This window comes from Scyliorhinus torazame, chromosome 5 (assembly GCF_047496885.1).
Source record: "Scyliorhinus torazame isolate Kashiwa2021f chromosome 5, sScyTor2.1, whole genome shotgun sequence".
NCBI lineage: Eukaryota > Metazoa > Chordata > Chondrichthyes > Carcharhiniformes > Scyliorhinidae > Scyliorhinus > Scyliorhinus torazame.
The window spans coordinates 155,871,367-155,886,878 of record NC_092711.1 but is presented as its reverse complement, the minus strand read 5'-3'; the positions used below and the strand labels follow the sequence as shown (position 1 = coordinate 155,886,878).

Here is a 15,512-nt window from a genome sequence, read left to right as displayed (position 1 = left end):
TTTCGGAATTCGTTGAGGATGATTTAGATGCTGAAAACTGATTGGATATTCCATTACCGTTTTGGATAAGTCGTATAAAAAAGATGAGTTGTTGGAAGCATATGAAGCATTGTTAACCTTTGATAGATTTCAGGAAATAGGTTGTCATCCATGGAGAAATATATTACGGACTTTGATAAGTCATGTAAGAGATGAAAGGGTTTCATCATGAAATCCCAGGGTCTGTTTTCTCAGTTAAGTTGCTCGATTGTGGAGGCATTTTTCATGCCGATTGCATTTTGTTGAAACAAAATATGGGTCTTGGATGGTAACCGGAGGTGTTTGAACCCGGGAAATGCACTGGGGATGATTAATCAGTGTTTTCATCATTGATTCTCAGTATCATTATGTAATGAGTTGTCGTCAGCGAAATAATCGTGTTTTTGAGTAACTCATGAAACATAAACTTCTGAGTCTGAGAATGATGATGGCGACCGTTGTGGGACAACCCAGCCCCCCACCAGGAGATACTCAGAATCAGGTTTTAAAGCTTTATTCCGATGTATGAAGGAAGAGACCAATTTTATATAAACTAAGACTGACTTTCACCATCCACATTAAAGACACCTCTTTTAGTCGCCTTCACATTCTATGAAGCTATTACTTACAATCATGTGTGAATCATCTGTCTCAAATTTCATTATTGTTTCTTATAAGTAAATGCATCAGACGTTGTTCATATAAGTTACTATGAAGGGTGCTGATATTGACACATTAAGAGATCAGAATGTGCTAATGGAAGAACAAAGGCACATTCTGATCTCTTAATGTGCCACTGTCAACACCCTTCTTGATGTGGAGGTGCTGGCGTTGGACCTTTCTTAGTCATTATCACCACCTTTGTCTTTTTGTCCACTACGTCTTTGTCAATCCCCACCTGTCACTGGCCCTCTAACCAGCCCCACTGCTCCACGCCACCACCCCTCACAACAGGAGAAATCTCATCTTATTTCCAGTTCCCTCCAGCTTTGACAAAGAGACATCCAGGTTCGGCACGGTAGCTCCATTCTCTCTCCACCGATGCTGGCAGACCGGCGAGGGTGTCCAGCATTTTCTGTTTTGTTTCTGATTGAGCATCTGCAGTAATTAGCTTTTATCATAGGTGCATTTAAGGGTTCCCTGTGTGTGAAGAGATTCACCCAGTTTTCCAATCTGTTGATGCCCTGGTGAGTTCATTCCAGGGAGAGGCTGTTTAAATGTTGTGTGCGTGGTGCCATGCGAGTGTCCCTTGAAGAAAGGTTTTTGTCTTATCACATGGCTTCAGTGATGTCATTTTGTGTATGGAGCTGGGCTGTCGCTGCCAGGTGTTTGGTCTCAGTTTCATTTTGGAGTGCAGAGGAGGAAATAAGTGTGTTTTTGCCTATCTCTCTCTATTTTCATTTTAAATATCTGTTCCAGTAAAAAAAAACATTGGTTGTTGGTACCTGCTTTGGTAACTTAAAATATATAGTATAATTTCCAGAAGGAGTTTAAATCTGCTAGTTGAAACTGGCTCAAAATTTCAGGAAAAAGACCAGTCCCATTCAAGTGAGAATGCAGTGTGCTGTGCCACGCCCTTGAGTAGGGCTCTTTGGTTTATTGGATTTTGTTATTGAATTGGAACAGTTAAAGGTGGAATTCATTAAGTGTTATACATAGATCACTGTAGCTGTGTGGTGTCTTTATGTTTGATCATTATTGCTGTGTGTATATATATATATATGTATGCGTGTGTGTGTGTTAACTGTATTCTTAGAATAAACCTTGTTTTGATTAAGGTGTCTAGGGAGTCTGTTGAATCACACCTGAGGCGAAAGCTTTTGTGCTCATCCTAGCCAAAGTCAACATAAAGGTTGTAGATCAGGTGAACTCCATAATGCACTTTGGAGTTTCGGAAGCCCTGGCCCATAACAGTGGGAAGGGAGTCACTCACTCCCTGACACACCAGTGAGTTTCTGTTTGAATGTAGGGGTTGGATCCTGCTGCTATTGCTGCTGTTGTTCACATCCAGGACTGAACCATGTTCATTCTGACAGTTGAGGTATTTTCAGTTGTTGTTAATAATCCCTGTAACTGGGTTGGGAATTTAATATTCTGGATGAATTTCAAATAAATTATCTCCCGTGAATGTTTCAAGTCCTTGAAGTCAACGAAATGAAAAAGTAGGTTTTAAGCCGAGTGTTGAAGGAGGAGAGAGAAGTGGAGGGGTCAAGGGAGGGAATTCCAGAGTTAGGAACCTGGCAGCTGAAGACTGAAAGAGAGTCAGTCCTGGATTATGGGGGAGTCGAGTCTCCGGAGCGGGGACTTGAACCCACGACCTTCAGCCTCAGAGGTGAGAGTGTGAGACTGACTGAGCCATGGTGTTCGGGAAAGTGATGTGAAGTCTCAGTCTCATCCTTTCCCTGTCCCCACTCCAGGAACAGCAAATAGAGCTGAGAAACTGGGCAGTAACTAAAAGGGAAAAGACAAAGGTTACAAAAATAATCCTCTTACCCAGCGAAGTGCAATTGTGGAACTCACTACCACGGGTAGTGGATGACGTGGATAATATTGATGTATATCAGAGGAGACTGGATGAACAGATGAAGGAGAAGAGTGGTGAGAATGTGGCGTTCGCTGCAACACAGAGTGGTTGAGATGAACAGTACAGATGTATGTCAGGGGGAGCTGGGTAAACACATGAGGGAGAAAGCTGGAGCTTGATGAAGTAAAGTGGGAGGAGTCTCGTGTACAGTATAAATGACAGGGACTGAATAGCCTGGTTCGGGTGCTGTACATTGTGAGTGAAGAACTTGATTCACACAAGATTCCCACCTCTTCAGCCAATTAAATACTTATTAAAAAAACATTTTAGCATTTGATGTGTTCAAAACTTTGTTTGAGATGCAGTGTTTTAACATAGAAAACATGCTCAAGTTTAGGGTGGGGATCTTAATGTTGAAACAGCACCACACTTATAAATGTACAAATAGCGAGGATCAGAGCATAGGGGCTAAAGATCAGGAAATAGCCAAAGATCAGGAAAAACTTGCCCAGAATGCAGCAGAATAGGCTGAGCAAGCTGATACTGAGCTGAAAGGGACCAGGGTCTGGACAGACTCTGAGCTAAAGAGGTTTGTGCACACAGATATTGATCTGAAGGACTTTTATATTCACAGACCCCTGAAGCAGATAATTCCAAATCGCCCTGAGGGAATTTCAGGTGGTGCTGTTCCCATGTGTTTGCTGCCCTTGTCCTTCATGACAGTCAAGGCTATGGGTTTAGAAGGTGATGTCGAAGGAGCCACAGGTCACTGAAAGGTGCAACACAGGTGGAGAAGGTAGTCAAGAAGGCATACGGCATGCTTGCCTTCATTGGTCGGGGCATTGAGTATAAGAACTGGCAAGTCATGTTGCAGCTGTATAGAACCTTAGTTAGGCCACACTTGGAGTATAGTGTTCAATTCTGGTCGCCACACTACCAGAAGGATGTGGAGGCTTTAGAGAGGGTGCAGAAGAGATTTACCAGGATGCTGCATGGTATGGAGGGCATTAGCTATGAGGAGCGGTTGAATAAACTCGGTTTGTTCTCACTGGAACGACGGAGGTTGAGGGGTGACCTGATAGAGGTCTACAAAATTATGAGGGGCATAGACAGAGTAGATAGTCAGAGGCTTTTCCCCAGGGTAGAGGGGTCAATTACTAGGGGGCTTGGGTTTAAGGTGCGAGGGGCAAGGTTTAGTGTAGATGTACAAGGCGTTTTTTACACAGAGGGTAGTGGGTGCCTGGAACTCGCTGCCAGAGGAGGTGGTGGAAGCAGGGATGATAGTGACATTTAAGGGGCATCTTTACAAATACATGAATAGGATGGGAATAGAGAGATACAGACCCAGGAAGTGTAGCAGATTGTAGTTTAGTCGGGCAGCTTGGTCGGCATGGGCTTGGAGGGCCGAACGGCCTGTTCCTGTGCTGTACTTTTCTTTGTTCTTTGTTTGTTCTTTGAGCCCTGGTGAGCTCATAGATCATAGAATTTACAGTGCAGAAGGAGCCCATTCAGCCCAGCGAGTCTGCACCGGTCCTTGGAAAGAACACCCCACTTAAGCCCACGCCTCCACCCTATCCCCGTAACCCCACCTAACGTTTTTGAACACTAAGGACAATTTACTTTGGCCAATCTACCTAACCTGCACATTTTTGGACTGTGGGAGGAAACCAGAGCACCCAGAGGTAACCCACGCAGACACGGGGAGAACGTGCAGACTCCGCACAAACAATGACCCAAGCCGGGAATCGAACCTGGGACCCTGGAGCTGTGAAACAACTGTGCTAACCACTGTGCTACCGTGCTGCTCCTCCCACTGTGCTACCGAGTTGCCCTGTCACTGTGCTAACATCCTGCCCTATCACTGTGCTACCGTGAAATATCTTGTAGATGGTACACTCACTGCCACCATTGTGCTCTGGAGAGTCACTGTTTCGGGTGGTGGATGGGGTACTGAACAAGCAGATGCATTGTCCTGTATAAAACATGATGTGAAGATGCCGGCATTGGACTGGGGTGGGTGTAGTAAGAAGTCTCACAACACCAGGATAAAGTCCAACTTGTCTCACTTCACCTGATGAAGGAGCAGTGCTCCGAAAACCTTTGATTTCAAATAAACCTGTTGGACTTTAACCTGGTGTTGTGAAACTTTTTACTGTATAAAACAGATTCCATAATTTAAATAAGACTGACCGATAAATAATAATTGTTGCCGAAAGGACTGTGACCGAGAAAACATAACCAATTCAGTCCACTTGAAAAAAGATCTGCTCTTCAAAGATATATCAGAAGAAATCCCATTTGGTGTTTGTAGTTGAATTTATTTCCTCAGCAGCTCACTCAGACACCAAACTGACAAAGGCATTGACTGGACAATAGTGGAAACAATGATCTGAAATCTTCTGTGAGCGAAACTTCTCTCTTTAACCCGGAATGGACTATGTCAGAGTTAAAGGCTAAATTACATTGAATATAAAGCACAGAAACAGGCCATTCAGCCCAACCAATCTCTGCTAGTATTTCTACTTCACTTCATCCTCCTCCCATGCTTTCTCATCTGACTCTATCAGTGTATCCGTCTGTTTATTTCTCCCTCATGTGTTCATCCAGCTTCCTCTTCAATGTATCGATGTTATTCACCTCCACCACTCACTGTGGTAGTGAGTTCCACATTCTCACTACTCTCTGGATAGAGGTTTCTCCTGAATTCAGTTTTGCTCTTATCCCTACAAGTGGGAAACACCCTCTGTTTATCAAAACCTTTGATAATTTTAATGACCTCAATTAGCCCCTCGACCCTGTATTTTGAAAAGAGAAAAGTGACCAAGCCTATTCATTGTGAACATTGAGAATAGATGATTCACTGAGAATGGGTGGGCTGGTCTAGAACAAACAAAGAACAAAGAAATGTACAGCACAGGAACAGGCCCTTCGGCCCTCCACGCCCGTGCCGACCATGCTGCCCGACTAAACTACAATCTTCTACACTTCCTGGGTCCGTATCCCTCTATTCCCATCCTATTCATGTATTTGTCAAGATGCCCCTTAAATGTCACTATCGTCCCTGCTTCCACCACCTCCTCCGGTAGCGAGTTCCAGGCACCCACTACCCACTGCGTAAAAAAACTTGCCTCGTACATCTACTCTAAACCTTGCCCCTCTCACCTTAAACCTAGTAATTGACCCCTCTACCCTGGGGAAAAGCCTCTGACTATCCACTCTGTCTATGCCGCTCATAATTTTGTATACCTCTATCAGGTCTCCCCTCAACCTCCTTCGTTCCAGTGAGAACAAACCGAGTTTATTCAACCGCTCCTCATAGCTAATGCCCTCCATACCAGGCAACATTCTGGTAAATCTCTTCTGCACCCTCTCTAAAGCCTCCACATCCTTCTGGTAGTGTGGCAACCAGAATTGAACACTATACTCCAAGTGTGGCCTAACTAAGGTTCTATACAGCTGCAACATGACTTGCCAATTCTTATACTCAATGCCCCGGCCAATGAAGGCAAGCATGCCGTATGCCTTCTTGACTACCTTCTCCACCTGTGTTGCCCCTTTCAATGACCTGTGGAACTGTACTCCTAGATCTCTTTGACTTTCAATACACTTGAGGGTTCTACCATTCACTGTATATTCCCTACCTGCATTAGACCTTCCAAAATGCATTGCCTCACATTTGTCCGGATTAAACTCCATCTGCCATCTCTCCGCCCAAGTCTCCAAACAATCTAAATCCTGCTGTATCCTCCGACAGTCCTCATCGCTATCCGCAATTCCACCAACCTTTGTGTCGTCTGCAAACTTACTAATCAGACCAGTTACATTTTCCTCCAAATCATTTATATATACTACAAAGAGCAAAGGTCCCAGCACTGATCCCTGTGGAACACCACTGGTCACAGCCCTCCAATTAGAAAAGCATCCTTCCATTGCTACTCTCTGCCTTCTATGGCCTAGCCAGTTCTGTATCCACCTTGCCAGCTCACCCCTGATCCCGTGTGACTTCACCTTTTGTACTAGTCTACCATGAGGGACCTTGTCAAAGGCCTTACTGAAGTCCATATAGACAACATCCACTGCCCTACCTGCATCAATCACCTTAGTGACCTCCTCGAAAAACTCTATCAAGTTAGTGAGACACGACCTTCCCTTCACAAAACCGTGCTGCCTCTCACTAATACGTCCATTTGCTTCCAAATGGGAGTAGATCCTGTCTCGAAGAATTCTCTCCAGTAATTTCCCTACCACTGAAGTAAGGCTCACCGGCCTGTAGTTCCCGGGATTATCCTTGCTACCCTTCTTAAACAGAGGAACAACATTGGCTATTCTCCAGTCCTCCGGGACATCCCCTGAAGACAGCGAGGATCCAAAGATTTCTGTCAAGGCCTCAGCAATTTCCTCTCCAGCCTCCTTCAGTATTCTGGGGTAGATCCCATCAGGCCCTGGGGACTTATTTACCTTAATATTTTTTTAAGACACCCAACACCTCGTCTTTTTGGATCTCAATGTGACCCAGGTTATCTACACACCCTTCTCCAGACTCAACATCTACCAATTTCTTCTCTTTGGTGAATACTGATGCAAAGTATTAATTTAGTACCTCGCCCATTTCCTCTGGTTCCACACATAGATTCCCTTGCCTATCCTTCAGTGGGCCAACACTTTCCCTGGCTACCCTCTTGCTTTTTATGTACGTGTAAAAAGCCTTGGGATTTTCCTTAACCCTATTTGCCAATGACTTTTCGTGACCCCTTCTAGCCCTCCTGACTCCTTGCTTAAGTTCCTTCCTACTTTCCTTATATTCCACGCAGGCTTCGTCTGTTCCCAGCCTTTTAGCCCTGACAAATGCCTCCTTTTTCTTTTTGACGAGGCCTACAATATCTCTCGTCATCCAAGGTTCCCGAAAATTGCCGTATTTATCCTTCTTCCTCACAGGAACATGCCGGTCCTGAATTCCTTTCAACTGCCACTTGAAAGCCTCCCACATGTCAGATGTTGATTTGCCCTCAAACATCCGCCCCCAATCTATGTTCTTCAGTTCCCGCCTAATATTGTTATAATTAGCCTTCCCCCAATTTAGCACATTCATCCTAGGACCACTCTTATCCTTGTCCACCAGTACTTTAAAACTTACTGAATTGTGGTCACTGTTACCGAAATGCTCCCCTACTGAAACATCTACCACCTGGCCGGGCTCATTCCCCAATACCAGGTCCAGTACCGCCCCTTCCCTAGTTGGACTGTCTACATATTATTTTAAGAAGCCCTCCTGGATGCTCCTTACAAACTCCGCCCCGTCTAAGCCCCTGGCACTAAGTGAGTCCCAGTCAATATTGGGGAAGTTGAAGTCTCCCATCACCACAACCCTGTTGTTTTTACTCTTTTCCAAAATCTGTCTACCTATCTGCTCCTCTATCTCCCGCTGGCTGTTGGGAAGCCTGTAGTAAACCCCCAACATTGTGACTGCACCCTTTCTTATTCCTGATCTCTACCCATATAGCCTCACTGCCCTCTGAGGTGTCCTCCCGCAGTACAGCTGTGATATTCTCCCGAACCAGTAGCGCAACTCCGCCTCCCCTTTTACATCCCCCTCTATCCCGCCTGAAACATCTAAATCCTGGAACATTTAGCTGCCAATCCTGCCCTTCCCTCAACCATGTCTCTGTAATGGCAACAACATCATAGTTCCAAGTACTAATCCAAGCTCTAAGTTCATCTGCCTTACCCGTAATACTTCTTGCGTCTGTATAATACGTCTGTATAAATTAGATAGATAATCAGATTGTTCATGAACAGGTACTTGGTATTTGGGAGTTGTCGAGCAGTTCAAGTGGCCATCTTCAATAAAGCATTAATTTTCATTTGGACAGCATATTTAAATAAAAAATTAGAGTACCTAATTATTTTTTTCCAATTAAGGGGCAATTTAATGTGGCCAATTCACCTAACCGGCACATCTTTGGATTGTGGGGGTGAAACCCACGCAGACACAGGGAGAATATGCAAACTACACACAAACAGTCAACCGGGGCTGGGATCGAACCAAGGTCCTCAGTGCCATAGGCAGCAGGGTTAACCACTGTGCTACCGTGCCGCCCTATTGGTTAGCACATTTGACTTAATAAGAAATGCCAAGGATTTTCCAGGAACATTGTAAAACAAAGTTTCAGGAAGGTTGACGAAGATCGGGATGTGACACAAAATACTGCTCTCTCAGAAATTCTACATCTCATTCCCCCACATATTCTCTCCTTCCCATTCATTGCAACACTAATTCATCCCACTATCCTGCTTTTCTCCAAAATCTCATCCCCTGAAGGCGCTGACTCTCGAGTTCTGTTTCACACTAATCTATTGCCCTCCCCAATATTTCACCCAGGTGTCTAAATCTTCACACCTTAACAAACTGTTTTGCGAAGGGGGTGGCACATTAAAATCCACTGACTACCCATATGTACTGTCTCAGAGTGGGACTTCTTCTTCTTCTTCTCTCTCTCTCTCTCTCTTCCCCCCCGCTCTTCTCTCCTGTCCCTCCGCCCCGCGCCCCCCCCCCCCCCCCCATTTCATCCCAGTACAAGGGGTTTGGAGACTGGAGTCCGGATGAATAATGGCGGTCCCAGCACCCACAATCCCCCGCGTAAAGAAACCACTCTATTCACCGGGCGGGTTGCCCGGACTGCGCATGTCCCTGGGGGGGGCGATGGACAGCTGCGCATGTGCAGGGAGAACCAACCCCCTGACCTTTCTGCTGAGGTGTTGACCAATGGGAGCATTTGTAGGACCGGAAGGACTCTCGTTCTGAAGGGAAAGGAAGTGACTCCAAGGAGGGTGCAGACTCTGGAAAGGTTGGCCCAGGTCTCTCGGTGAGTGCACGGATTGTGCGAAAATTGGTGGTGGTAAATAGTGAGGAGGATAGTCTTTGGTTACAGGAGGACAATAATAATCTTTAATATTGACAAAAGTAACCCTGCAGCGTCCATCCAATTCAGTTAGAAATTATTGATCATCTCTGCTTGAGAACCTTCATAGGCAGAAAGTTCCAGATCATGATCAATCACTACCTCCTGTATCTTAACCAACTGATACAATCCTTTACATTAAACACAATTTTAGTCCTGTTACATATTTCCGTTAGGCTGGCAGTCTGCATGAAGATTTCCAGGGCTCTCTGTCCACGATTGTAAGCAGTGAGCTTGGATCTGTCAATCAGCACCTTCAGGAGAATTGGGAGGGTGAATATTAGATACAGCAGAGTGAGAATGGAGGGAGAGTGTGTGGGACGGAGATTTACAGCTTTTGGGAAATAAGAGAGGACAGAATGTTCCATAGAAACTAGAAATGTCTATTCTGAATTCCGATCCTGTACTGATAATGATGGTTTTTGTAAACTCCTTTCACAGGATATCAGAAGAGGAAGAATTACAGACAGAAATCTCAAACCAAACCTCACGTCTCGATTTGACAGATTCACTCAATTCACTGGGACCTGAATATCATCGGCCTTTGAATCGAGAAGGAAAAAGGTTTGTCTATTCTGCCTCCTTCAGATCGTTTTAACCATCAGTGTGACTGGAAAATCGCCGAGACACACACACCTGAGTGAGAGTGTTCCAGAGCACTGACTGGAAAGAGCTTTAACCAGTTACACAAACTGAAAATAAACAGCAGGGAGAGACCGTACACGAGTTCTGTGTGAGCCTTCAACTGATTGTCCAACCTGGAGAGACACAAGGACACCAGCACCATGGAGAAACCATGGAAATGTGGGGACTGTGGGAAGGGATTCAGATTCCCATCTGTACTGGAAACCCATCGACGCAGTCACACTGGGGAGAGGCCGTTCACCTGCTCTCAGTGTGGGAAGGAATTCACTAAGTTATCCCACCTGAAGACACACCAGCCAGTCCATGTCGGGGCGAAGCCATTCACCTGCTCCACATGTGGGGAGGGGTTCAGTACTTCATCTGAACTGCGTACACACCAACAGGTTCACACTGGGGAGGGACCATTCACCCACAGTGAGTGTGGGAAGGGATTTACTCAGGTATCAAATCTGCTGGGCCACACTGTCACTCACAGCAATGAGAGACCCTTTAAATGCTCTGACTGTGGGAGCAGCTTCAAAAGGTCTCACAAACTGATGAACCATCAGTGCATTCACACCAGGCAGAGACTGTTCAGCTGTTCTCACTGCACAAAGAGGTTTCAAAACTCATCCCATCTGCTGACACACCAGATCCTGCACACCGGAGAGAGGCCATTCACCTGCTGTCAGTGTGGAAAGGGATTCACTCAAATAAGCAACCTGCGGAGACACGAGCGAATTCACACTGGGAAGAGGCCGTTCACCTGCTCTGATTGTGGGAAGGGATTCACTCGGTTATCCCACCTACAGACACACCAGCGAATTCACACTGGGGAGAGGCCATTCACCTGCTCTGACTGTGGGACAGGATTCACCCGGTTATCCCACCTGCAGGCACACCAGCGAATTCACACTGGGGAGAGGCCGTTCACCTGCTCTGACTGTGGGAAGGGATTCACTCAGTTACCCAATCTGCAAGCACACCAGCGAGTTCACACTGGGGAGAGGCCATTCACCTGCTCTGAATGTGGGAAGGGATTCACTCTTTTAGCCACGTTGCAGGCACACCAGCGTCTTCACACTGGGGAGAGGCCATTCATCTGCACCGTGTGTAGGAAGGGATTCACGCGGTCAACACTTCTGCTGAGACACCAACAAGTTCACGAGTGATGAAGGGGTTGGATTCTGCTGTTATTGCTGCTGTTCATCACATCCAGGACTGAACCATGTTCATTCTGACACTTGGTGAAGTGGGAGGGTCGGAGAGTTTCTTTCTGCTGGACTGGCCGGTCTCACGACTTTGCCTCCAGTGGGCTGATACGCTTTGAGCTTGGGAGAGCACATTTCCACTGAAGTGATCCACAAAAGCTGATGAAGGACATTTTTTTCCCCCCATTACAGGTCGATCTAAAATAAATACAGAAAGAACTGGAAAAACGCAGCAGGTCTGGCAGCATCTGTGAGAGAGAAACAGAGTTAATGTTTCACGTCCAATGTGCCACAAGGTGCAATGATCCGAGAGGTGTAAAATACATGAATAGGATGGGAATAGAGGGATACGGACCCAAGAAGTGTAGAAGATTGTAGTTTAGTCGGGCAGCATGGTCGGCACGGGCTTGGAGGGCCGAAGGGCCTGTTCCTGTGCTGTACATTTCTTTGTTCTTTGTAACTCTACCTCAGAACTAAACAGAGGGGGAGAAATGTGATGGGTTTGATGCTGGTGAGAAAGGGGGAGGGTCAGACAGAACAAAAGGGAAAGTCAGGGATTGGTGAGATTAAATGACAAAAATGTTCTGAAATGACTTCCAGTGGAGGCCATGAGTTTATCGGCCGCACACAAGGTGGCTCCTGCTTGGAAGCTTGGGTTTCTGGCCCTTTCTGCCCGGTTAATGGGGACTTGTTTGTAAAAAGTGCAGAATAAGTGGAGGGAGTTGGTTTCTCCTCCAAAGTGGAATATCAGCAGGTTACAACACCCGGCAAAGGTCGAGTAAAGCCTTGGCTTGAGATGGAGGATCTGTGTGGTGCAGCAACTGAGAGTATGACGGAGTTGGAGGGTGTTTCGGCAGCATCGGAAAGAAATGCAAAAGGACTGGTCCAGGGTGATTGAGGAAGCAGTAGCCCCTCTTCGTGGGGCTTTGGAGCGGGTGGAGGATCGCCTGGAGTCACAAGGTGCGATGATCCGAGAGGTGGAAAGGACGGTGTTGGATCGCAGTGTTAGATCGTGTTGCTGGAGGCAGAGATGGTGATGCTGGGAGAGGCCTGCAAGGTGCTGAGGGCGAAGGTGGACGGCCAGGAGAATCAGTCCAGGCGACAGAATCTGTGAATTGTAGGCCTGAGAAAGAGGTGGAGGGAACAAGTGCCACGGGCTATGTATTGAAAATGTTCACGAAGCTGGTTGAGGAGGGGGTCTTCGATAAGGCCCCGGAGGTGGATCGGTCCCCCCAATCATTACAATGGAGGCCGAGAGCTGGTGAGCCACCGTGGGCAGTGATCGGCCGGATGCACAAGTTCCAGGAGAAGGAGAGGATTCTGAGGTGGGTGAAGATGACGTGAGACTGTAACTAGGACGGGAATCTGATCCGGATCTACCAGGACATTGGGGCCGACCTGGCCAAATGGAAGGTGGGTTTTAACAGGGCCCAGGCGGCGCTCTTTCGGCCAATGGGTGTTGTCCCTGGACAAACTCTGGGTGACTTTCACAAGGGCAAAGGACACTATTTTACGATGTCAGAAGAAGCGGATGACTATGTCAAGGAGCTTGGGTTGGAGGAGGACTAATGGTGGGATCTGTTCTGTCTCGACGTGTATATACAAGTTTTGTAAATATTATGTTTTTTGCATGTTATGACTCGGGCTCGTATGGATGGGTTCTTCCCTGAGGTTGAGGACAGATGTGAGAGATACAGGAGTGGGCCTGTCAATCATGTTCACATGTTTTGGGTGTGCCCAAAGTTGGGGGATTCTGGCCATTGATTTCCGAGACCCTGCCGGAATTGTGGAGGTGACGATGGCGCCGTGATCTTTGGTGGGGCTTTCTGGTGTTTCGGATCTGCCAGAGCTGAAGGAGGGTAAGGGGGTCTTCACCACTCTGATTGCCCTGCGGCGAATCTCACTGGGATGGAGGTCAGTCACCCCACCGAAAGTATCGGCATGGTTGGGGGATTTGATGGAATTTCTACAGTTGGAGAAGACGAAGTACGTTCTCCGAGGGTGAAGAGGGTTCTACGTAAGACGGAGGGTCTTTCTGTCTGTATTTGAGGATCTGTTTGTTGCCCGGGGAAGGGGGGGTGGTCAGTTGGGAAAGGGATGTTGGGGTAGTTTAGGGAAGAAAAGAGGGAAAATTATAAATCGTTTGAAAGCCAATGGTATTTGATTGTTGTTTATTTGTATAATTGATTGTGTTTGGAATAAAATACATATATTAAAAACGCGAACTAAAAGTCTAATGATCTTGTCCATTGTTGGTAGAAAAAACCCATCTGGTTTACAAATTCCCTTTCGGGAAGGAAATCTGCCTCCTTACCTGGTCTGGTCTACAAGTGACTCCAGATCCACAGCAATGTGGTTGACTCTTAAATGGCCCAGCACAAAGCTGTAAGAATCTGCAAGGATGTTTATTCCATAGAATGGAATTCTACAGTGCAGAAGGGGACCATTCGGCCCATTGAGGCTGCACCAACCGTACCAAGAGCAGCTACCTCAGTCTATTCCCCCGCCATATCCCCATAAACCCACTTAACAAGTATATCTTTGGACTGTGGGAGGACTCTAGAGCGATGGAGGAAACTCATGCAAACACGGGGAGAATGTGCAAACTCCACACAGATAGTCACCCAAGGCTGGAATTGAATCCGGGTTGCTGGCACTGCGAGGCAGGAGTGATATTTGAATGAAACCAGACTATTTGTGTGCCAAACATCAAAAGCAGCAATCAATAGACAGAGCTAAACGATCCAACAACCAATGGATCAGATCTGAGCTCTGCAGTCCTGCAAGTATCTTTGAGCCGCACAAATGCCAGGCAATGACCACCTCCCTCATGAGAGAATCTAACCACCTCCCCTTGACATTCAATGGCATTACCATTGCTAAATACCCCACTATCAACATCTTGGACAGCAGACAGACAGGAACACCACCACCTGGATGTTCCTCTCCACACACCATCCTGATTTGTAAATGTATCACTGTTCCTTCAGTCGCTAATAGCATAGTGGATGTACCAATACCACATGGACTGCAGTGGTTCAAGAAGGCAGCTCACCACAACCTTCTCTAAGGCAACTAGGGATGGTCAATAAATGCTGGGTCGAGCCAGCAAAGCCCACATCCCGTAACTATATGTATTGTTTTATTTAAAAATTCGATTGGGCCAACAATGAACTTGGGAGAAATAATACTGAGTAAGAACTGTCTACAAGTTGGACGGGGGTAAAGAGGGAGCTGGAGAATATTTTACATCCATGTTTGATCTGTTGCTTAAAGCATCTGTCCTTATGTACCAGCAACTTAGAACTCACGGCGTTCCTTCAGGAGAAAAGGTCGAGTAGACGTTACCCCAGGCGGGGCTAGAACAGAACTGGAAGACAACGGAGTGAAATTGAGTGAGGGGTCGGAGAGAGAGTTCTCCTCCCCCTCTAGGTGTGGACTGTAAGAATCCTGGGGGACTCCGTGCTTTGGGTTTTCTTGTTAATTAGTGAACATTAAATTAAATTCTATGACTGGCTGTGGATTTATTTTGAATTTGATTGGAACACTTCTTCTGTTTTTATTCCTGTTGTGATTACGCTCTGGGTAAGGATGGTCGACAGATGACAGGATGGGAAATTGTGGTTTGGGTCTTCACTGACCAAATGTTTTATTGATCCGAAAGGTGTAAAAGGGACCAAACTCCAGCAGAAATCGAGCAGAGCTGAGAAAAGTCGACTTGCTGTGTGGGAACAGGGAGATAAACAGCTCCCAGAGGACAGAGAAAACAAGAGTGCCTGGAATCCTAGACAACACCTGGGTGTCAAGGCCACCATGTTTTCACTGCTTGGCATGGGAATGCTGACTCCCTGTACCGGGGACGGAGCGTGGGGAAGACAATTGAGAGTTTGGCGTGGCTTGGGCGGGTACAGATGGTTCAATGACAGGTTTTGTAATTGGTCCGTTCAAATGTTAGCTCGGCAATGATTGGGTTAAATCAGTCTCCATAGACTTTGTGATGTAATAAAGTATAAGAAGGGATTCCCCGAGCACAGAGATTTGTTGAGGTTTTACATATTCCACTGACTGGGACCATGGCATCTGGGGCAGAACAGGGAGCATTTACCTGGAGATGGTGCTTCTACCCAGAGTGTAATGGTAATGCTGCTGCACTTTGATATTACTGCTCAGACATCG

The 15,512-nt window shown here is 46.4% G+C and overlaps 1 protein-coding gene across 1 annotated transcript; it reads left to right on the top strand.

Moving 5' to 3' along the window:
• Nucleotides 1-9,351: 9,351 nt before the first annotated feature.
• Nucleotides 9,352-14,848, top strand: LOC140420206 (uncharacterized). The gene is made up of 2 exons (XM_072504236.1): nt 9,352-9,405; nt 9,943-14,848. The coding sequence occupies exon 2, from the start codon at nt 10,287-10,289 to the stop codon at nt 11,295-11,297; it is 1,011 nt and encodes a 336-aa protein (XP_072360337.1). The 5' UTR covers nt 9,352-9,405; nt 9,943-10,286; the 3' UTR covers nt 11,298-14,848.
• The last annotated feature ends 664 nt before the right edge of the window (nt 14,849-15,512 follow it).

What these genes read in the sequence shown, in the direction of transcription:
- LOC140420206 (XM_072504236.1), top strand. Translation starts at nt 10,287, where the DNA reads ATGGAGAAACCATGGAAATGTGGGGACTGTGGGAAGGGATTCAGATTC.